The sequence below is a fragment of the Odontesthes bonariensis genome, chromosome 14 (genome assembly GCF_027942865.1).
Source record: "Odontesthes bonariensis isolate fOdoBon6 chromosome 14, fOdoBon6.hap1, whole genome shotgun sequence".
NCBI lineage: Eukaryota > Metazoa > Chordata > Actinopteri > Atheriniformes > Atherinopsidae > Odontesthes > Odontesthes bonariensis.
The window spans coordinates 34448630-34472886 of NC_134519.1; the positions used below are offsets into that span (position 1 = coordinate 34448630).

Here is a 24257-nt window from a genome sequence, read left to right on the forward strand (position 1 = left end):
TGGAACATTTGATGTTCCAACAAGATTATACATTAAACATACATGTCTATCTCTTTTCAGCACACAGACAGCTGTGATTAAGTATTTTCCTCCGTCTCAACCACTGCTGAGTAATGATCCACATGCTGGTCAGGGATAGACGAAGGAGCCTTGATGCCTGCTGGCCTGTCACAGAAATGTGACAGTGTCTCGGGCACAGGAACAAACTGGAGAGTGCAGCCTGCAGCTCTCAATCACTCCGGGGCTGGCAGAGACACCTATAGGGAGCTGTCTCCCCCCTCTTTCATTTATCTGTCTCTTTTCATCCTATCTTTAATGTTTCCTCCATCTCTACATCTCTAACCCATTTTGTTGCTTTTAATTTTTTTTTAAGTTTTGCAATCATTCTTTTGACCTTGTCTGCACAGTATGCACACCCACAGACCATGTGTCCATTTCTCCCTCATGCTTGTTTCATGCAGTGTGCCTCACTGTTTGACCTAAACCAGAGCATGGCTGAATTAATGCACTCATTCACAAACCCTTCCACAAGCATACACATAATAGCAGATTTGCAAACAAACTTACAAACAGAGAGAATTGACATTATAATGCATGACACACCATTTTCAATATTTTAAGCCTCCAATACAACTTCCCAGTTGGCCTCATAGCATTAAAGAATGAGAATTGGTGTTAGATTTTAGCTGAGTGGTGAGTGAGACAGACAGACAGAGGGTGAGGTAAGGCTGTGTTGCCTTCATTTAAAGGATAAGACCGTTTTTTTGACATTGGGCCCTTGATTTCACATTATAACATGATGTTCTACTCACCCCTGCTTGTTGTTGGTAATTTGGAGCTGTTCCGAAGATATTCGCGAGGTGTCTGGCTGCTCTCTTGAGATATTCGGCCATGAAACGGTTTCCTATGGGCAAGTTTATACAGGCACAAACTATGCTGTTTATAATTTATTAATTACTGTACACTAGCACTGATAACGTGGAGGTGCGTCGCTTACTTAAAAAAATCCGGGTTACTATAATTTTGATTTTTTGTCGTAAAGTGGGTGTTACTGACGTCCTCGTGGTGCTACTGCCACAGACAGCCCACAGACCTGCTGCCTATTTATTCATTCGGCTAAAATTCAAAATTAGTAACCCGGATTTTTTTAAGTAAGCGACGCACCTCCACGTTATCAGTGCTAGTGTACAGTAATTAATAAATTAGAAACAGCATAGTTTGTGCCTGTATAACGTTGCCCATAGGAAACCGTTTCATGGCCGAATATCTCAAGAGAGCAGCCAGACGCCTCGCGAATATCTTCGGAACAGCTCCAAATGACCAACAACAAGCAGGGGTGAGTAGAACATCATGTTATAATGTGAAATCAAGGGCCCAATGTCAAAAAACCGGTCTTATCCTTTAAGTTGTTCTGCACTGAAGCTTTTCAATTTGATTATGAGTTTCCGTTTCATAGAGTCTTGATACTGTGTGCTATTCAGAATGAAATTGAGCCATTGGTTGGCTGGACAGGCAGTCTCTCTGTGTCTCTTCTCTAAGGGCATTACAGGATGACAAGGGCTTGCTGGCCGCCCATGCCCTTTTGCCACACTGCTTACTGTCTGGTTGCAGGGAACAGAGCAGGCTGGGTAACTGGCCAAGTGGGCAAGGGGAGAGTGTTGCCTGAGTGCTTTGTGGGTTTAGAAGGTGATGTGAGGACTCCTGCTGTGAAGTCTGTGAAGGACTCTGGTAAGACAGAATATACCCCAAGTTTCATTGAATTGATTTGCAACTTCTGTTTTATTTCTTTTCATTCTGCCTCTATCACTATATTTTCCACTACTGCAAAATTGTTCACTGGTGATTAGAAATGTAGAAACACATAAATTCACCCAAACTAATTGATAGGATAGTTGCCTGAATTCGGCTAAGTCCTGACCTGGTTTAATGACGAATGGTCACCAGAAACAGGTAACCATAGCTGAGCATGTAACAACAGCTCTCCGCTCTCTGCATTCACTATCAGTCCTGTTCATTACATTATTGGAGCAACTCTTCCTTGGATGTTCTCCTTTTACGTCTCAGGCTTCTGTATTGTACCAACACTGTCACAACACAGCCATGTTACTCTGATGTATTGCCATGTAATTGGACATTGGAAACCAAATTAGGGATACATTTTGTGTCTCGATTTTCAGTGTTAAGTTGGGTTTATCATTTGGATCTGACATCACCAGTTTTTATTATTTCAGCAACACAATGCTGAATAAAGGGTAAATGTGTCCAGAGGTCAATCTTGTCTTCAGGATCCATATTTACATATCAATTCAATTCAATTCATTTTTATTTATATAGCGCCAAATACAACAAATGTCATCTCAAGGCACTTAGATAATAAAGTCCAATTCAAGCCAATTGGAATTCAATTAATTGTAATCATAATTATTCATAAAATAATCAAGCACAGACACAAGTCCGCTATCAGAGGCTAAGAGGAGATCATTGGTAACTACTCAACTTTCAGCAGTGCAGTTTCTGTGCTATGATGCACTCTGAATCCTGACTGAAACTCTTCAAACTGATTATTTCTGTGTAAATGATCACAAAGCTGAGCTGCAACTATTTTTTTCAAGAACTTTAGACATAAAAGGGAGATTGGATATAGGTCTATAATGAGCTAACACTTCTGAATCAAGAGTAGGTTTTTTAAGTAAAGGTTTAAAACCTGTCTAGTTATCAAACATCTCAGAAAGTGTAACTGAGACTAAAAATACCCTAGGCTCAGAGCAGTACATCAGAGGTATTTACCTCACAAGCTAAAAGCAGGATATTATACTTTGAAAATGAGTGACATCATTTTGTGACGCACACATAAAAAGAAGTAGAATATTAATTGTGTTAATTGTAAGATCAGTTACAAGACAAATTGGGCCTCATGCAAGAACCCCTCATACGAACAGATTTGTTCTTAAAGGTCCTATGGCATGAAAATAAATGGAGGCTTTTATATATTTTATAGGCTTTAGTGGTCCCCTAATACTGTATTTTTCCCCAAAATTCTACCTTGGTGCATAATTACAGCCAGTCCCTTTCCTTAGGATCCTCAGAATGAGCTGTTTAGGGACTGCAGCTTTAAATCCAAAGCGGAGGGTGGGGGTGTGGCCTTACTTACGCCCGTGGTACCATGCGCAAATGTTTTGTGAATCGCTATGGCACGTAGATGGCACGGCAGCCCTATGCCGTAAAACTAGCGAAACCTGTTGAAATGAGCTTCCTTTGACAATATGACAAACTAGTTAGTGAACAACTCTCCTAACACAGTCAAGCATCAAGCAAGTGCTACACAAGACACAGCAAAAAAGGCGTGCGTGAAGGGGAAAGCAGGAGTGAGGATTTAGACATTCTCATCTGATTGCTCTGGTTTGCAAAGAAGCACGTAGCGCTAGCGCTGGCACCATGAATGAATCATTATCCTGATGAAATGCACTGAATTTGCGGATTCATTGTTCTTCAGGTAGCTTGAAGTAGGGGGTTTTGGTCTAAAATGAGCGAGCTAACCATCTCATGGGCATGCAAACACCTCCAACAGCCCAGTTGACAGAGATAAGAGCTTGCAGATGCTATTAGCTGCATAGCTAACGATACAAACCCTTTCTTGTGGTAACAAGCTATATAACTATACTATACATACAGGAAAGCAACACAATTAAAGAGCGTTAAATTACTTACTCTCGGGAATGAGATCCTTCCCCAAGTGAGGGACGAATGAAAGCAGGACATTGACAGGCGGATTGGTGCAGTGTCTGCAGTGGTCTCTGCATTCGTCGGTGAAATATTTGGCGCACACATACACAAATCTCTTCGGTTCTGTCGTCACTTTCCCAGAAAAAACTAAATCTGTCCACTGGCTCTTTAGAGGTTCTGATGCAGGAGCTCTAAACAGATTTTTTACATCTATGTACAGCGCAATGAGCTGGCCAAAGAGCTGTGGGCGGGGAAAGGCAGTTTTGGCATAGCCATATATGGGCTCTGGGAGGAAACAACCTACACGTCATAAGCGGCGGCTTTCACGATCAGGCCATCTGCATGGTCACATTTCCAAAGGCGGAGAATAATTTCCATTGCATGGTTTAGGTCTATCGTCATTTTTAGCCACTGGGGGACCGCAGGCAGGCTAGAGGAACTCATATTAATGTTAAACAACCTTAAAAAGTGAAAATTTCATGCCATGTCTCCTTTAAGTCGTGCGTACGAGCAATTTAAAGGTAGGGTAGGAGATCCTGGATTTTGAGTCCAGCGAAGCTGCATTTTGAAAATACACAGGTCAAAAGTCCCAACCCCTTTCTTCAGACTTCCCCCCGAAGCCACGCCTCTAGAGTACATGAACGCGCAATGCTTGTTCACGAGCACGAAGGTGCACGAGCGCTGTTCTGACAGCAAGCATCGATTGGTTTGGCTAACTTTTGCTAACGTTTTCTCATGGCGGATTCACAGGTAAGAAAATACCTTTCAACATCATTATGAACCGTTTAATAATGCTAGGTGCTAGCCAAGCTGGCTCTAGTTTAGCTTCCTGCCAAGCTTCTGGGCACGCGTAATTCGTTCACGGAGCAGGGTACGCGCACAGGGGGAAGGAGGGGGAGGAAGGAGCAGATTGCAGTTTGATAGACACATCAGAATCCAATCATCGTTAACAGTCTGTTCAGTATGATTGGATAGTGTTTTTCCTGGATTGTTCGTTCTAGAGGCCACTAAAACTTTTCATTTTTGTGTCAAAACTTTTAATTAATTGGTTGCAATGGGGGTGTGAAGAGTATTTCAAGCAATATGTAAAAAAATGCTCCAGAAAAAGAACCCCTACCCCACCTTTAAGAGAACTTGCGCATTCACCAATTTTTTCGTATTTTAAGTTTTCTTTCAGGTACGTACAGAATTTTCGAATGATCCAGACCTGTCGTAGGAGTCCGCAAAATAGTCCGCTGTTATTCCAATCGAGTTTGCTTGACTAATGGATTGTATATTTAATTACTTTGAAGATATCATAAATAAATATGTACATTATACCCCATAATTAATTAATGAAACAGCCCCCCTAAATTTTAGTTTTATGGATAAATGCCGAAATGGTAGGAAATGTGGGGGAGAAGCTGCCTTATTTATGGCCCTGTCACACTGTTGCATATGAGAGAAGCGTATGAGTTGCGTATGAAAATTAATAATATAATTTTCATACGCACGAAAAGTCCTTGAAAATAAAGAATTGTGCGTATACTTACCGTATTGAACCTATGAGTAGCTTATGGTCAGCGTATTGACAGCGTATGGCCAGCGTATGTCAGCGTATGAACAACGTATAACCAGCGTACTCTGCGTATGACTATTGTATGAGTAGCATATAAACTGCGCATGCCCAGCGTACGTTTCAACTCGCCTATATCAGCAGCCTTTCCACATTGCTCCATTATTGCAGTAGACGACGCGCTATCAACATCTCTCGAGACATTCATCTCGATCATGTCTCCAAAGAAGCAATCGTAGTTTGCCCGGGCCCTGGGCCGAGGAAAAGGCAAAAAAACACAAGAATCATTCACACCCAAACCTGCTGAAATGCCTGATGCACCTGCGGCTGATGAGTTACATGCTTCTGAGCGATCAAGATCCCCAACTCCTCCTCCTGACCGCTCCCGTGAATCGTCGGTTGCCTCAGATATGTCAGTTGCCGCCAGACGGGCGGAGATGGAGGCTGCAGACGGGCGGAGGCTATAAATACGCTAGCTGTACGGTACACCTTCATGCCAATGTATGGCAACTTATGTCCAGCGTTCTCGACCTATCAGTAACGTACCTATATCGTACCTCTAGCGTATTCAGCGTATGCCTAGCGTATGCTTAGCGTATTAACCATACGCACAAAAGTTTTGAGCATTTTCAAAAATTTATTTCTGCCAACGTATGCCAGCGTGCTTGAAACGTATACAACCTATGCCTAACGTTCCCCTAGCGTATGTCAGCGTATACCAGCGTATGAGTGATAATTTTCATACGCTGGCATATGCTAGTGCCATACGCAACAGTGTGACAGAGCCATTAAAGATACATTCCAGTGTAAAGAGATCTCATTTGGTGAATTCACTTCTTTTGAATATCTTTTGATAGACATTCGTAGCGCCCAATAAACGGCTCTAGGCATTCGTAAACCACGCCTCAAATACGAGAAAATGCACACCTAGTTCCCAGACCACCATCTCATCGAGATGTGGACGCGTCAGCCAGGCTAAGGTCCGTAGTGAATATGGACTAACCGGCATTGGGGGAATAAAGATGCTATCTCAGCTGGTTGATTGAGTCAAACGGTTTGTAGCATATATGCGACAATAGACGTTAAGGGGTTAACAATAACAATAACAAAACATGTATATCAACTGATTGCTATACAGTATCAAATTTACAGAAGCTGTATGCGACGATTGCTGTGCAGCAAATCTCTTAACAAACTCATCCAAATCTAAATTTTTTGCACGTTTAGACTCAATACTGAGAATTGCTAAACCTGTGAGTCTGTTCTCTAACATAGTTGAACGCAGGTGATTTTTGATGAGTTTAAGAGCTGAAAAACTCCTCTGTATGGTTCCAAAAAACATAGAAATTCTGCTAGCCTTAGCCACCACTAGCATACTAGCCAACGCCAACCAGCAGACTTTTTAAGAACGGTTCATAGAACTACAATGATATGAAATGCCACAACTTCAATTGGTTTCAGGTCAAGATGTCAAAGGCTAGCCAGTAGCTAGCTAGTTATCAACGTTTTTCAGTTAGGTAGCGCCAGCTATCTAGTTACCGAATTGGCTTGAAAAGCTATCTTGTGGCTAACCGTGACATGAGGTAAAACGTAGCTGGCGGTTATCTGGAGATTTTTTTGTGCAAATCCGTTTCATGAATGAGACCCGAACTGGCTTGAAAATAATAATAATAATACTGTAGTGACTTCACGGAGGCTCTGAGACCGGCGGTTGCTGAACTGCTCTTTATTAAGTTTTACACTAGCAGTACAATCAAAGAACACGGGTGACTCGCAGTCCTGCTCCGCATCCGCAACCAACCCCAGGAGAGCACCAGACCTGCACACAGACTGGCCCACGCCCACTCCTCTCCCCCAATCACCAGCCCACACCTGAGTGACATGACCTACAGTCCAGTGATTGACAGGGAGAGGAGGAAACAAGCCAGTCCGTGTGCTTTTACCTTAATTCTGGGTCGTTACAATACTTTTATTTTGTACAGCGCCTTCCATCTATGAGGAATTATAAACGTTTCGAAACCATATTAGACTTTGATGCATGTTACCCACCTGTGAACAGGCTCCATCTGACAGCTTGTGTCCGCACTGAGGCCCCGTTTACAGGATAGGAAGACGCAGATATTTTCCTGCGGTTTGGCCTCTCATTTACACCAAAACCCCGTTTTTAATCACAGAAAACGATTATTTCTAAACCTCCGGCCAAAGTGGAGATTTCTGATAACGCCGGTTATGTGTTGCCGTGTCAACTGGGAGAAACGGCGTTTTAGGTTCTTAAACGTCACATTATGCGCCAGAAAATGCTTAACGTCATGCGAGCGCCTTATGTTTACAGTTTGTTTGGCTACTGATCAGGATTATCATGGATGATGTTAAAGTTCTACTAATTTTTACGTTTGTGCAAACGATTCTGGCCTTATTGCATTTGCCACCCCAAATCTGCTCGCACAGTTCAAAATAGAGGAGCACCACTCTTCCGTGGCCGCTCCTGCGTCCAGTATCCACTGACTGTCTATATTTCTCTCTTATTGCCTTTTGTTTTGTTGTGATATTTGCTCGCGTTATCTCCTCCTTCACATGAGGAAAGTCCTCGATTCTGAGGATTTTGATTGGCTTGCATGGCTTTACTCCTTTCCCTACACTGCCGCCAATAGGTTTGGCATAGTTATTATGGCGCTTGACGGCGTATTTATGCGGGTTGATGTAAATGACAAGTTTTTTGAAAACGATGTTGTGTGCACGATGTTATTATTGAAAACGGAGGGGGGGAATATTCGTTTCTCTAAATACCCGGCTATGTGTAAATGTGGCCTGACTCCACGTCAAGGCAAAGAGATTCTGCGATATGGATGCAACCATCGTGATGGGGAGGGCAGGGGGGGTGGACCAACGTGTTTCTTTTTCAAAATTAACATTCTGCAGTTTGACACCGATTTCGGATTGTTTTCCATTTGATTTGATCTTAAAACGATATTAATAATAATTATCCATTAAATCATCAGTTGGTATTTTTTTACTGGGGTGGCAGGTGGGGTGGCAGACCCCTTTTCAGGGGTGGCGCCTGCCACCTTGGTAGTTTCGCGCCTGTATGAGATGGGAGCAGAAAATCTTGCGTCAGCGTTAACAGGAAGTAACAGAAGAAGAGCGGTGCTCTTCAAAATAAAAGCACAAAAATGTAGAGTGGCAGAACTGAATCATTTATCATAAACAAAATTAGCTGCCATTTACAGCAGCCACATCAAAGCTGTCACCAAGGCAGCTTTTTACCATCTCAAAAACATCAACAGAATTAAAGGTTTCCTCTCCCAAAAAGACCAGGAGAAACTCATCCATGCATTCATCTCCAGTAGACTCCATTACTGTAATGCTCTTTTAACTGGACTTCCCAAAAAGAGCATTAACCATCTGCAGCTCATCCAGAACGCTGCTGCTAGAGTTTTAACCAGGACTAAGAGATCTGAACACATCACACCAGTTTTAAAATCTTTACACTGGCTTCCAGTCAGTCACAGAATAGATTTTAAAAGCCTGCTGATGGTTTACAAATCCCAGAACGGTTTAGGGCCAAAATACATCTGTGATATGTTCAGAGAATATAAACCCAGCAGAGCTCTTAGATCCAAGGACTCAGGTCAGCTGGTCCAGTCCAGAGTCCAGACTAAACATGGAGAAGCAGCATTTAGCTGTTATGCTGCAAACAAGTGGAACAAACTGCCAGTGGAGATTAAACTTTCACCAAATGGAGACATTTTTAAATCCAGGTTAAAAACATTTCTTTTCTCATGTGTCTATGCATGAAATCTGCATTATATCTTTTAACTTATCTAGACTGTTGCTTGTTTTTAAATTCATTTAAATTTATTTAAATTATTTTATTGTTTCTCTTTATATTCTTTTATGTATTTTTAATGCTTCCTCCACTCCATGCTGCAATGCTTTTATTTTATGTGAAGCACTTTGAACTGTTTGTACATGAAATGTGCTATACAAATAAATTTGATTTGATTTGATTTAATTATGCTGACATTATTCTGTTTGACTTAAATTGTGCAATAATTGAAGGTTAATTTGACTCTGGATATAACAAGGTCAGTGGGTCAGTGTAACCAGCGGCTAACTTGCTACTTTTGGATGCCTTAGTCTCTTGGAAGAGAGCGTGTGTTCCGAGACCGTGTAGATATCCTTGCGGAGACAGACAAATGGCTGACATTGCAATTTAGATTGCCAAGAACTGTGCTCCTGCAAACATGCAGCTTGCCAGAACCAGAACTCCAGAGAGAAACATGCTGATCGAACCCAATTCCATCACACATCCAGGTCCTCACCACCCTTGGATTTTTTGCCACGGAAACCTTTCAGAGGGAGATTGGAGACCGATTGGGTGTGTCCCAGTCCTCTGTGAGTCGTGCGCTCCCCATGGTCATCAAAACTCTCATCAGTTAATTCCCATACACCGCTGTCCAACAAGTGGAGTGCACACTACAATAGACTGCACACAACAATAGACTGCACACATATATGCATCAAAGCACCCTTACTGCTGTGGAGCGCACTAGTGTGCTGAAGGCCTGGATGTGTCTCGATACAGCGGGGGGCAAACTGCTCTATAGCCCTGAGAATCTGGCATGCTGCATTTTGCACAATACTGCCATGAACATTATGCAAACGATTCTGGCCTTATTGCATTTGCCACCCCAAATCTGCTCGCACAGTTCAAAATAGAGGAGCACCACTCTTCCGTGGCCGCTCCTGCGTCCAGTATCCACTGACTGTCTATATTTCTCGAACTACAGGTGACACGGAATTAACAGCACTTCCCATTTCTTCGCTTTAGCAGGTCCCGTTATTCCACTGCTGACACTGCTAAAAAAGAACTTCAATCTCAGAGCCCATAAAGTTGTTCTTCATGTCATGTCTTCAGTCATTCTCATGACTCAACACTCAACACTTCCTGGCACAGGAGAGAGGAAGCGTAGCCTTATGTGGTATAATTTTTGGCGTGGAGTATGCAGATTTCCTCGTACATGCACATTTAAATACACACGGGTGGCATTCATCATTTACTCAGGTCGTTTACACACTTTTTCTGAAGTTAAGAGCGTTTGTTGAATCTGACGTGGCGTGTCCGTACAAGACCTTCATTGGAAAAAAGTGAGAGAAATTTAGAATAAGAATACAAAAATATTCTTGCATGAGGCCCATTATTCTAGACAGCATCTCTGGGAAATCAAATTAGCTCTGATTAGTATACTCACTGTTCTAATTTTACCCTCTTACAAAGAACAGTATTGACCATATCAGCCATATCAGCATCTATTTCTGCAGTCTTTCCTGTCATTCAAACCCAAAGTTCACTCACTCCACAGACTTCAAAAGTGTAGAGAGGTTCTAATGGCAAAGATTAAAAAGCAATTTAATACAGAAAAGGGGATTAGAAACACTATGAGCTGCGCTAATCCTTAACCTTTACTCTTGTTCTCATGCGCCACAATGTGCGGAAGACGATAGCATCACAGGACTAGAGTTAGTAAATTTCCATTAGGGCTGCCCTTCTGTATTCCCACCAGCACATTTTAAGGTATTAGGCATGCTTTGTCAAGGCTAATAAAAAGGGCCAGCAGTGCTATCACACACCCCTGACATGTTTCAGAAAAGGCACTGTTCCATGTGAAGTTTTCATAACCCATTATGATAATCTTGCCCAAGTCTCTGAAGAGCTGGGGATAGACAGGCAGATAAATGCTTCTGGTCTGACCGCTCTACAGCCTCTGCATGGATAGAGCATTTTCTGTCAGTGTTGGTGGAGCAGAAACTCCTCTCCACCAATCAGAAAGATGTGTTTCATAGCACTGAGTAAGACAAAAAAATGTTTAGGTGACATAAAAGCTAAAGAATTAAAAGGGGTTGAGTGTATTTTCTCCAGTTTAATTGAAATCTAAAATATGCATTCATACACAATAGTTCACTGATTTAGCTTTATATAGTTTTTCACACACTATCATTGTCATCCTTTGTTCTCCAACTGTAATAATTGAAAGTTCAATTAAGTTTTGTTTTTCAATATGTTTTTCCTCTCTCTTTTTTGGGTCGCCAACTGATTTTTTCTGTCGGAAAGAGGGTCAAGGCAAGCATTAATCATTCATATCTAAATTTGTGCAGCGCAAAGATTCAATTCCCTGCACTTTGTGGGGTTTCACCATTGGTTATATAGTTTTATTTATACATCTAACTTCATTAATTATTTATTTGTTTTTGAGAGTTCAATTTTTCATGCCTTTTCTTTTGTAGGAAAAGTTGGTACACATTCAACATTGCTTCGATGCAAAAAATCCAAAAAACATTCTGTTAGAATCTCTCGATTTAACTTGAACAATGGGACTTTCAAACAAGAACTTTTCCTGCTTTGATTCATAGTACAGCATGAGCTGCTTAGCACTAAGAAAGAATTGTACCAGCAACAAGTCCTCTGAACGAAACAACCAATTAGGTTGTATGTTCAACCTCTTCAATATGACCCATAGCGGCGTCCTCTAAACTGCTGCTCGCACAAGCAGTAAAAGAGGAATATAATCAAATGACTGTTTACACATTGAAGTGAATTTCATATTCAAGTGTTTCCTTTAAAAAGCCACAAAGTCCTAATAAGAAGGAGGGATGGGGATGAATGGCGCAGTTATGCACATTTGAACCATTTACTTTTATGGGACTCGTGCTCAAGGCTAACACATGTTAGCTGTTTTTTCCCTTCAGACTTATGTGACATTAATTACATGACAAGAGTTTGCTAAAAACATTTGTCTTACTTCCGTGCTGGGTTTATATAAAATCATGACTTGAGTTTGAAAAGAATCATGGTTTAGTTTTATGAATGCCATTTTGCTGGTCACCGTGGTAACCACAACAATATGTTACAATGAAACTTTGTCACTTTCTTAAAGGAACATTCCACCAGTGGAGACATGAATATGTATTGAAAGTGGGCCATATATGTAGTAGAATAGTAGCATAAATTTCTAATTTGGTGCCTTCTTGACCGAGAAAAGGCAGAAAATGACTTTTTTGTGCTTGTGGATTAAAGACAACAATCCCAATAATGCATTGCAATGCTCAAGATCCGCAGGCCACTCCCCCGAGAATGTACGAGCTCCACCCGACTACGCTACCTGGAAATCATGTCACTGCCTTACCTGTTTGCACTTCCATCGAGCACCTTACTGTATACTCAATCACAGGGTCAATACCTCTTTTTTTTATAGTGTGGATAGTTTTGTTTGTGTGTCTTTATGTTCATGACAATTCTTATTTTGTGAATTAAAAAACAAAATGTCACTCCTTCTCTCCTGTCTGCCTTCAACAAAGTTTAGAATAGCATCATAAACTTGGAAGGAGGTAACTGATTTGCAACAAACTTATAATGCAATGTATACTTGTAATGCTTCATAATGTATAGTAATTATAGGTAGGCTATGATCACAATTCTGTCGTTTTGTCATCTGAGGTAACAGTAGCTAGGTAGTTCCCGTTCTGAAATGTTGGTCGAATACACTTGGAGCAACATTACTAAGAAAGAACCACAACAACGTACATTTTAACCATTTAATTAAATAACTATAAAACAATACAACTGTTGAATGAATATAAAACAAGGAAACAGACCCGGCGGCAGAGACAAGCTATTGGACGGGCATTTAAATGAGTAGGGGGGGCCCCCTAGCGGGGGGTCTGGGGGTCCTCCCCCAGAAAATTTGGTATTTCTTAGATGCAATTTCCTGTATTTTAACCGAATTGTGGGCCCCGTTTCAGCCCAATAAGGAACTGTCCTTTTGTTACTAAATACGTGACGATTCCATTATTTCAAGGGACGGTTGGCAACTCGTTTAGGCAGCCCTGGCAAACACATCACGCTTCCTTTAAAGTAGGCATTCGGAGACATCTCGAATAGCCTGCACAGTTTAATCCACTCTGTATAATCATCGGTGCATAAATTGAACGCAAAGCCCAGATCACGTTTGCCCCTTTCTAGTCGCCATTAATACTAATACACACAACGAGCAAACAGGAGCGCAACAACAACAACAACGCCCACGCACAGCCACAGTGAATTCAGAGTGGCGCTGAGCCGACATCAGAACGCATTTGAACATGTAGTTCAGGGTCGGACTGGGAAAAAAAAATCGGCCCTGGCAATTTTCCCCGGGACCAGCCCCCCCCCTCAGTATTAATTAGTATCTCCAATCTAATTAAATAAAAATAAAAAACGAGCACAGACCGCTCAGTCAATGGCATGTACCCATAGAAAAAATACACACCCAACACACAACCTGACTATCGGCTAACAACCATGATCAGTAACCTACACAAACCCAGACACATAATGGCTCGGCGGCCAGCAATCGGATAAACCAATGAAGTGAATCAATCCTGTGAAAGAATGAAAACAAGTGAATGAAACCTGCACTCACCCATTATGAAGTTAACTCTGCCAGCCCCATACTCTTGCCCCTGCTCAGCCAACTCCTTGACGTCGGGTATGGTTGGTAACGTTACGGTGGCTAGCATTAGCAACGAGGCTGCTAGGCTTGCTAAATCGGTAAGCATTAGGCTACTGAAGAAAGCTAGTCTTTTTGGCTACGTTATATTATTATCTTTCTTCTCGGCTATAGCCTTTGTTTACGGCCACTGGCCTTAACCTGACGCGTTAGCTTGGCTGTCAAATCACCGGAAGTTTTCACCGGAAGTACTGGCGCACACACAAAAGCTCTCTCCAGACATATCATTCTTTCATTCCGCCCAGATGTAATTTAATGCCACTCTTCGAAAATCAGAGAAATCTAAGACATTTTAAGACCTTAAAAAACGTATTTTTTATTTAAGACTTTTAGATCGTGTCCCCTCAGTGTTTGAGGCAATCTCCGGTGACCGGTCAAACGTCAAAGTGAACCCAGGGGGGGCACACCGGCGTGGATGGGGGGGGGGGGGGGGGGGGGGGGGCAATGCAATGCCCGCGAGTGCCCCCCCGTGGCGCCGGGGCTGCAAGGAAACTATAGCTTCTCCTGAGCGTCCTCCTGAGCGCCCGTAGTACTGGCCGTCTGGAGCTGGGTAGTTCTGGCGGATAGCCTGCACGCCAGACGCCCTCTGCCCAATCTCTCTCCTTGCAGGACACACTCAAGAAAGTGCCGGTAGGCTGTTAGACGAAATTGTCTAGACAAAACATTGATCACAAAGTGAGTGATGGCATTTGAGCCTAGCGTGCCACAGTAGCTTGCATAACTGCAAGCTATTTGTGCAATGAACATGCCACGTTAGCGTGTTAGCAAGAGTACTCCTTGACATAGTAACAAAGAAAACAAACTTACTTTACAGAAAGACGTCCATTTGGCCCTGTAGGCTTTGGCTTTCGTTTCCAGTTGACTTTAGGTATTCTAAAGTAGGTCTCCAGGACGCCACCAATTCGCCCCAGCTCGAGCCATATCTTCTCCAGTTCTCCGTGTTAGCTGCAGGCTGCAGCTCTATCTCTCTCTCTATTTCGTTTTTTTTATTGGCGGTTGGCAAACAACTTAAAGCAGCATTACCGCCACCAACTGGTAAGGAGTGTGGATCTCATGACAATTATATATATCTATATCTATATAGATATATATATCTATATAGATATACGGTAGATATATATATGTTAGCTGCAGCTCTCTGCCAGTCCAAAGCACTGGCACTGATCTGTGATAGGTCTGTTAGCCCATTAGGTCCAACCCCCTATGGGCGGTGTTGAAAGGTGGGAACTAGGCTTGTAGCACAGCCCTTTTACAGACAGCCGTTCCACTTCCTATTCGCCCCATTATAAAAAATTTGGCTGCAGTTCAGTTGATTTTCTCTGGGGGCGCTGGCGAGCGAGTGCAGAATGACCATTTTCCATAGGGCTGGCGCTAATAACTCAAAAAATGTCCCCGCTAGCGGCTGAAACCTGAAAATAATACTGTGATTTCTGACAGAGGGATGTGGATTTATATCGAAAGTACAATAACCTGGGAGTTATAGCTTTCTGTTTTCTTACAGGTCTGGCATTTGCGAGTCAGTATCTGCTAGCATCTAGCTAACGGAATCTGAAGAACGCACGGCTGATTACGACCGGCTGCTTTACGGCACTCGTCCACTGTGCCAGAGTGCTAACCTGGTGCCGCTAACAACAACGAAAGCTAAACCAGAGGCTAGTCAGAGAGTATGTAAAAGGGCTGTGCTGAAATCTGTAACTATTTGAGCTAACACCTCTCTGCTAGCTCAGCGCTAGGACTGACCATGCCGTAAAGTGATGCCACATGCGTGACGTCACTCTGGATGCAATACTGACAATAAATGTGTATTTTAAACAATCTAGTGAGTCTAAAAAATCAAACCAAGTGCCGTTTGAAAGGATAATTTATCCTGCCTTTAGGAAAATTAAAATGAAAAAATATAAAAAATTATATCCAAAGCAATGGCTGGATCTAAGGTGGATTTCATAGTACCACCATAGAGTTTGGCGTGCTCTGCACTGCTTCGTTGGCGCCCCTAGAGTGCAGTACCACCCGGAAATAGCCGCCAGTTTTCCCTCTCCTCATAATAGAGACTCTCTGCTTGTAGTCTCAACAGAAATCCACCCCTCTTACACTTCCTCCTACAATGACGCAAAAATCGTCATTTTGCGTCATTGTAGGAGGAAGTGTAAAGAGGTGAATACGGATTTCTCCCATCTCAGGGAGAAATGAGAGAGTGTTGCATGACCATTCAAAAGTATGACTGGGTTTCTAACAATGCAAAGCCTAATGCAAATGGGTGGAGTGTCCCTTTAAGGATTTTAAGGCAGAAACATCACTCGATTAGCATTAGAAATCAAAAGTATTTGATTAGGGTTAAAACATCTTGGTTCGGGCTCAAATGATAATGTATGATGCTACCATTTTTCTAACGGAGACAATTATTATACTTCTTTTACATGCAGTTGCTTTCGCAAACAACAGAGGTTGCAGAGTCCCCATATTTTTTAACCTTTGTTATAAGTTGCTTTGGACTGCATGAACAAATGAGACATGGGGTTATATTCTGGAGGAGGATAGCCTCATGCATTCTATTAGGAGACATGAAGGAGAGCTGCATTTTAGCAGGACTTGTATTCCTCAAAGTGCATTTCTGCTTGTGCCAAAGTTTGAGCTCCTGCATCATTTTCCTATTTACAGTCTAAACCTTCTTCCTCACACTGTCAGTTTTTACATCCTTTTTGTTATGATTTTAGTTTACATATTGCATACTTTCCTGTGTAACCGGTATGAAACCGGGTCACGGCACCAATGTAACCAGTATGAAACCTCTGCGTTGTGTTAAGGTTAATGGATGGAGACCACACCACTGCTCTTTCGAAGGTTTTTTTTTTTTTCAACCTTTCCTCACTTTCCTTTCCTCACCGAACATCACAAAAAAGAGCAGCGATTACAAAGACGCAAACATTAGCACAAATAAGTAAAATATGGAGCAACATGGACAAAATAAAATGACAAATATAGCTGCAAGCAGCGATGTGGGGGTCCTAGCTGGACGCCACAATAGGCAAGGCTTGGGCTGCTCAGGAAGGCGTCATGAGTCCATGCACCAAGTTTGGCATCGATACATCAATGCATCGCAGAGATACGGCCAAATGTCCCGTTTGCGCGTCGGCGTAGAGTTTGATTGGCTGCCGCGGTTAAACGGAAGTGAAATAAAATAATCCACATGATAACTTATGTGCGGCTTGGTCTGAAGAGTCTATGTGCCAAGTCCCTTGGATATTGGACAATCTCAGTGGCCGGAAATGCTTTTTGTAGGTTTTCGATTAAATTAAAAATGTCGGAAAATCCAAGATGGCGCAGATGACGTCATGAGGTGCGTTGACCTCGTCTGTATCCAGGGATTCCCACAGTACCTCATTTGTGAAATTTGGTGAAAGGGGTCCAAAGATATGAGCAAAAATGCATTTTTGCTACATATAGCGCCACCTATTGGCCAAACGTCACCAAACTTGTTGGGCCAATTGCCTTAGCGGTCTTAAGTCTGTGTTAGAAGTTTGACGTCATAACATCAAATGGTTGCCAAGATATGGCCTCACTTCCGGTTTGGCGGCGTCAACCTCGAGTTTGGTTGGCTTTTATGGAAAATCCGAAGCCTAATTAAAAATTCCACACGATAACTTTTGTGCGGCTTGGTCTTAAGAGTTTATGTGCCAAGTTTCATGAAAATTGGACAATCTCTGTGACCTGAAATGCTTTTTTAAGCTTTTTGATAAAATTCAAAATGGCGGAAAATCTAGGCACACGCAAATTGACGTCATAGGGTGCGTTAGACTCGTCATGATCCAAGGATTCCAACGATGCCTCATTTGTGAAATTTGGACCAAGTAGTCAAAAGTTATTAGGCTGAATGCACTTCAAACTTTGACGTGTTGGTGGCGCTAGAGAGTAAGGTCTTGGGCCATGAAAATTCTTGAGTTTTACTTTGGCACTGTCTTGGCTGATTACGTGTGCCAAATTTCATAACTTTTTACCATAGCGTTCATGGGGCTGCCATAGACTTCAATTGCAGCGGAAACGGATCAATAATAATAGGAAAAGCTACTAACACAATGGGTTCCTGCAGCTTCGCTGCTAGGACCCCCAAATATAAGTGACAAAATGGGAGCTCACCTTTCCTCACCGAACATCACAAAAAAGAGGAAGAGTTTTGGTGGGACCGTGTCTTTTGTCACAAATGTTGCTCCCCCATAAAAGAATGTACAGAAACAGAAAAAGAAAACAAAAGTTCCACCTGACTAATCTTATAAATGTCATAAAAACAATTAAAACAATAATTTTGTGGAATTATACACAAGCCAAATTAACCCTTGTTACACTTGTTCACAGGCCTCTACTGAGCAGAAGAAGCTGAGCCATGCTGGATCCAAGCCCTCCCTCTCTGAGAGCAGTGGCCGACTCCCTCAGATAGCCATGAACACCTGCAAGCACAATGGCGGAGTGGTGAGACCACTAGTGGGCAGCCTGGCGTCCTCGTCGCGCCGCAACCTCGCGGAGCTCGACTCAGAGACACAACCCTTGCAGACGCTGCACAGCTCTGGCCTGGAGGTGGTGGTGTCCAAGGGCAACAGCGGCGAAGATCCCAGTAAGGCGTCCAACGAGAGCTTGGTCAGGGAGGGCAGCGGGCGAGGTGACGGCAGAGCTCCCCAGAAGAAGAACAGAGACATTGGCTACAGGCTCGGACACCGGAGGGCGTTGTTTGAGAAGCGGAAGCGGCTTAGCGATTACGCACTCATCTTTGGGATGTTTGGGATTGTTGTCATGGTGACAGAAACTGAACTGTCATGGGGGGTTTACACTAAGGTAAGTTATGCATGTGTATGATGCATGAGTCGGAGCACTGTGTGCTTAATTGCTGTTGTTAATTTTTGAGTTGTGTGGGGTTGGCGGTTGGCAGATTTATGAAGAGTGATTATGAACATTGATGTGTATTGTCAAACAAAGCGATAGGGAAATTTGCTGTCATGTAATCTGCACAATGACTAATTTTCTCTGTTAAAACTTTGATTTATGTGATAATTTAGTGACTGTTGGAGAGGAGGCGATGCAGCAAGCTCTAGACACAAATGGGACTCTCGAGCATGGACATTAGCAAGGAAGTTGGGTTTCAGGGTCACTATGGCTGGGTCACAACTTCTTGACTTCTGTATTCCCCATCTGTATTATGTCTGGGTTGCATTTAAAAAAGAAATGTCTTTCAGTGAGCTTAGAGCAGCTTCTTCAACAATATTTTCTGGGTCTAGATATTGGCGAGTTGACACTGGAGCATAATGCAGACCATGAAGTTCAAATAAGTGTCTATTATTAAAGGAATGAGTAAATATTGATCAAGACTTTGACATCAGACAAGTCGATGAATTGTGTGTTTAGCCCACTAACTATAGTCACTCGTGTTAAAAAATATTCTATAAGAATAACACATGTTCATGCCCATGGGCAGAAGTAATATCAACTAAATTCAATTTAAAGCTTGTGCAACAACATAAAATACATTCATATATATAATGAAAGAGATCAGACACACTGGCTAAAGAACCATATGGCTGCAATTTGGGAGTAGCGGTGATGGGAGTGTCAGGTCTTTAAGGGTGAGGTCTTGAAAATGTGCTGATTTATAAACATAGACAAAACCGGTTCATTTCAACCAAAGCGGTCAACCAGGAACAGAGCAAATTAGCTTCGAATCTCAAACACACAGATGTGATGATAATCAGGTGTTTTAAATTGTCCGATGATACAGGCACAGCTAAGGTTAAATTCATAAAAATGGTATTATCATTATTATTTTCTTATATATTTAAAGGCGGGGTAGGGGATCTTTTTCTGGAACATTTTTTTACATATTGCTTGAAATACTCTTCACACCCTCATTGCAACCAATTAATTAAAAGTTTTGACACAAATTTGACAAAAAGTTTTAGTGGCCTCTAGAACGTACAATCTAGGAAAAACAGTATCCAATCATTGTGAACGGACCATTCACAATGATTGGATACTGATGCCGTCTATCAAACTGCAATCTGCTCCTCCCTCCCCCTCCCCCTCCCCCTCCTTCCCCCTGTGCGCGTACCCTGCTCCGTGAACGAAGCTTGGCAGGAAGCTAAACAAGAGCCAGCTTTGCTAGCACCTAGCATTATTAAACGTATAGTTAGCATCAAGGACGCAGGAACACATTTTCACCAGGGGGTGCTGGGGGGGATTCATTTTTTTTAGATGCAATTTCCTGCATTCTAATCAATTTTAGGGTGAGTAATCCTAGGCTATCTGACTTACTCTCGCATGTTTTATGTAGCCTAAACAAGGAGGCTAGATTTTACCATTTTTTTATTTTAAATCTCACGTTGAAATGATCAAGTTCTTCTTGCGGAAGGGAAACGCGCACCTGATGTGGAGACGAGGACGCGCACAAGAGCAAATCGCGCTGCCCCAACAGTCAGCCAGAGCGCGAAACTGTACCAGAGAGCGTAGCTGTCCATGGTACCAAACATCTAAACTATATTAGGTCGTACATTTTAGGTGGCAAAAACAAGATAACCATAACCTTAACAAGATTAAGCATATGTATCAACAAGGCTATAAGCTTATATTTAATGAGACACACACGTGTATTCAATCATAAGTGCATTTATTTTTTTTAGACAAAAATTGATTCCACTAGCAAACTTGTGCTCTCTCGCTCTCCTGGGCACACAGCGGAAGCAGCCGCGCTGATTCTCCTCAGACTTGCGCTCATTCAATGAACTACAGCAAAGTAATAATGAAAAAAGAAATACACAGGACCAATTAGGCATGCATTAGTCTGCTGCTATTCTGAAATAGTAGCCTGATAACATAAAGGAAACTAGAAAATAATTAATCAAGCAGCAAAACCACACAACCTGCTGAGAACAATTTAACCAAAGTGAACTTAATTAAAAGCATTGCTTACCAGATGGAATAACTCCAAAGGTTGCCTTGCGCTCTGGTGTGGCACTGATGAACTCCCTCATAAGGGCGTGGATGTCCACTGTATCCAAGATATCTTGGTGCAAGTGGAGTAGGGCTAGGTGGGTCAATCTCCGCTGAGTGACGGTGTTGCGAAGCCAGGTCTTCAGCCTGCGAAGTGCCGAGAATGACCTCTCGGATGAGGCCACAGAAACAGGGAGAGACAGGCAGAGATGGAGGAGTGCTTCCGCATCTTTGAAGAGTGATCGGGTTTGGACGTGTAGGCTGGACATGTACGTTGCAAGGTGGTTGAGACTTTGAAAGTGTTGCTGTTTGGTTAGCCCTCCCAGCATCTGTAACTGCAGCTCAAGAGCAGGCACCTTGATGTTTTCTGGCAACTTCAGGGTCTTCAGGGCCTCTGTGTCAACCGATCCTTTGGCTGCATTGAGCAGCACGGACTCCCTCAGAGCAGCTGTTGCCATCCCACTCTGATCAAACCGCCGGTCAAGTTCACAGCTCACAAGGTCTACCGCTTCAAAAAACTCTCTCTTCCAAGCTGGTACTCCTTTAGACGGGAAGATGTCCTCAGCCTGGGCTGTGTCGCGGAACCTTGATGGCGTTTTTACAAGGCGGGCTGGGTCCGGCATCTTGAGGCCATGTGCAGCTGCTGATGCGGTTGTTTTTCTCAGCATTTCATCCACTGCATCTTCGGTGCGCAAGGCTCGCACACGTTCCTCGAGGGTCCGTACGCACTCTAGCACTGCAGCGACGGTGGAATGTTCTGCTTGGAGCACTTTGGCCACAGCTTCACAGGGAGTGAACAGCGACTCTGAGCAGATCAGTCCGAACATGGTTTTCCCTTTTTGAGCTTGTTTGAGAATTCCACCGATCTTAGATCTCGTGTCCCCTCGAATGCTGCGGTCTTGCTGGAGTGTTTGGAGTGTTTGGAGAACTGCGCCAAACGAGCGTGTCACTCTGGATATGGCAGTGGCTCTGACGCTCCATCTTGTGGGACACAAACCAAGGAGGCGGCATCTTTCTTCTTCCTCACCGAAAGACAACTCGAACACGGTCTTTCGCTTAGCGGATTCTCTGATGACAGTTGATACGCTCTGTACAAACTGGAGTGTTTCCGATATCAGCGGTACCTCTCGTGCAACCTCTTGTAGCACCAGGTCAAGGGAGTGGTTGGCACAATGCACAAACAATGATCCTGGACATTCCTTCCCGAGTCTCGCCTGAACCCCCGAAAACTTCCCGACCATGTTGCTGGCCCCATCGAAACAATACCCCTGCAGCTTATTTAGAGGTAGGTTCAAGCGCAAAAAGAAATCCTTGATACACTGGAACAAAGTCTCAGATGTACTGTCAGCTGCGTTGTAGAATCCCAAAAACTGGCCCTTCTGGTTGAACTGTTGGTCAGTGTAGAACAAATGACAGGAAAACTGTTCGCACGATGTGATGTCCGTTGTTCCGTCTGCAATCAAGCCATAGTATGGGGAGCTTTGCGCCTCTGCCACCATCTTCCTCTGCACAGCATGAGCCAGAAGCTCCAGAATCTCATTTTGGCACTCGCACCCCATCCAGTTGTCTCGCCTGAGGAGCCAGTCGCGTGCTGCTGGTTCGGAGTACGTCCTCTCCAGCATCAGCTGCCAAAACACCCCATCACGATGGTGTTGTCCTCTTATAGGTAGCCCCTCACGTCCGAGGAATTTCAGCGATCTGAAAGCCAGCTCCAAAACTGTCTGCGCAGTCATATGATTCTTCGCGATAGCGCTTGATAGCAATGCATTAATTGGTGTCATCTTTAATGCCGCTAGTTTATTCACTGCTTCAATATGACAGCGCGACTTCTCATGAATATTGCACTTTTCAGTTGCCTTTCTCCAGTTTCGGAAGCCACCCTTCACAAAACTGCCAGCACTTATTGCTGCATCTGGATTGACAAGGCGCTTCTTGATCGCAGAGCAGCAGTGAAAACACAGAGCGATGTCGTGCTCTTTCACATAGTGTATCCATGACCATCGCTGAAACCACCCAGAGTGAAAGGACCGGGAGAAATTTTCCTTGCCAAAACGTCTGGCTGGGAACGAGTGGTCTGATGGTTGAAAGGGAACTTCATCGAGTACATACCCACATGTTTCCTCAACAGTGACTGGGGAGGTGGTAGCCTTACTGGTGCTCTCACTACAGCCAGTTAGCGCTTGCTGCTCGTGGTCAGTGCTGGAGTGGGAAAGATGCCCTGCTGATGATGATGAAGGCGTCTCGTCTTCCTGAACTTCCTTCTCGTCATAGGATGACTTTTTTTCTTTGGCTTTTTGCCCCCCTCCATCTTTAAAGAAATCCGATATCCTTTTCTGGCTCATTGCTGCTAGCTTGACACCACTCACCACAAGCAACAAACGTCTCTCCCGTCACACTGTTCTTTCCCGCCAGATTGAGGTCTAAAAGTTTATCATTCATTTCAAACCAAATTTTTAAAAGACATTTAAAACTACTTATAAGCATGAAAAAAGTAGAAAACATTCATATTTTGTGTTTTTATTTTAGAATAATAATTAGGGGGAGAGAAACTATGCCTGAATTTAGGCTAATACACAAGTGGTGTAGTTGCGTCTGTTGTCCAGTGGGGGGTGCTGCAGCACCCGGAGCACCCCACTTCCTGCGTCCCTGGTTAGCATATACTAAATACTAAATACGGCAACGATCGATGCTTGCTGTCAGAACAGCGCTCATGCACCTTCGTGCTCGTGCGCGTTCATGTACTCTAGAGGCGTGCCTTTGGGGGGAAAGTGAAGAAAAGGGTTGGGACTTTTTACCTGTGTATTTTCAAAATGCAGTTTCGCTGGACTCAAAATCCAGGATCTCCTACCCTACCTTTAAGGATTAGACGGGAGTCAGAACACATAAGTGATAAAGAGTTTTTTATTAAAGCTTAACGTATGTCCACATAAAAAGAACAAGGAAAACATTTGTGAATTACCTAACCCACAGCCTCATGTCCACTCCTGGCTCCTATCTGTAAACAGCAATTCTGGAACATGAAGAACTGGTAATGTAAATATGCCGTGCATCAAGGTAAATGGGTAATGTTCTATTCCTCTGCACTTTTGGCGTGTTTCCACTATGCAGTCCGGTACGGGTCGGGTCGGAACGGTTCGCTTATTTCAGTGTTTCCATTACCACGAAAGCGTACCGATCCGTACCGTTACCATTTTTTTTTAACTCTTCTGCTTGGGGTACCGAGCACACAGGACCGGTTCCAGGCTCTGCTCTCCGTTGTTGGTGAGGAGGCTGTGCAGCGGGAGCTCGATGACGCTGTGCCAAACAAAAAAAGTTTTCCAGCTGATTGCTGCAAAAATGGCAGAGTGGTTTCAACCGGACCGCGAGCCAGTGTCGCATTAAGCTGAAGAAGCTTGGAGGTGGTTCGAAATTATGGATGTTATTTGTTATTTGCTATTTACGCTTCGGCACGCACTCCGCCCACC

At 43.2% G+C, this 24257-nt stretch overlaps 1 protein-coding gene across 2 annotated transcripts in view; it reads left to right on the forward strand.

The window, feature by feature from the left end:
- The window catches only part of kcnn1a (potassium intermediate/small conductance calcium-activated channel, subfamily N, member 1a), a 113299-nt gene that overhangs the window by 40701 nt on the left and 48341 nt on the right, over positions 1 to 24257 (forward strand). For both annotated transcript variants that reach the window (XM_075484153.1, XM_075484154.1), the window contains exon 2: positions 18175 to 18648. In XM_075484153.1, coding sequence (XP_075340268.1) covers positions 18175 to 18648 — 474 coding nt within the window. The remainder of the gene's footprint in view (positions 1 to 18174; positions 18649 to 24257) is intronic.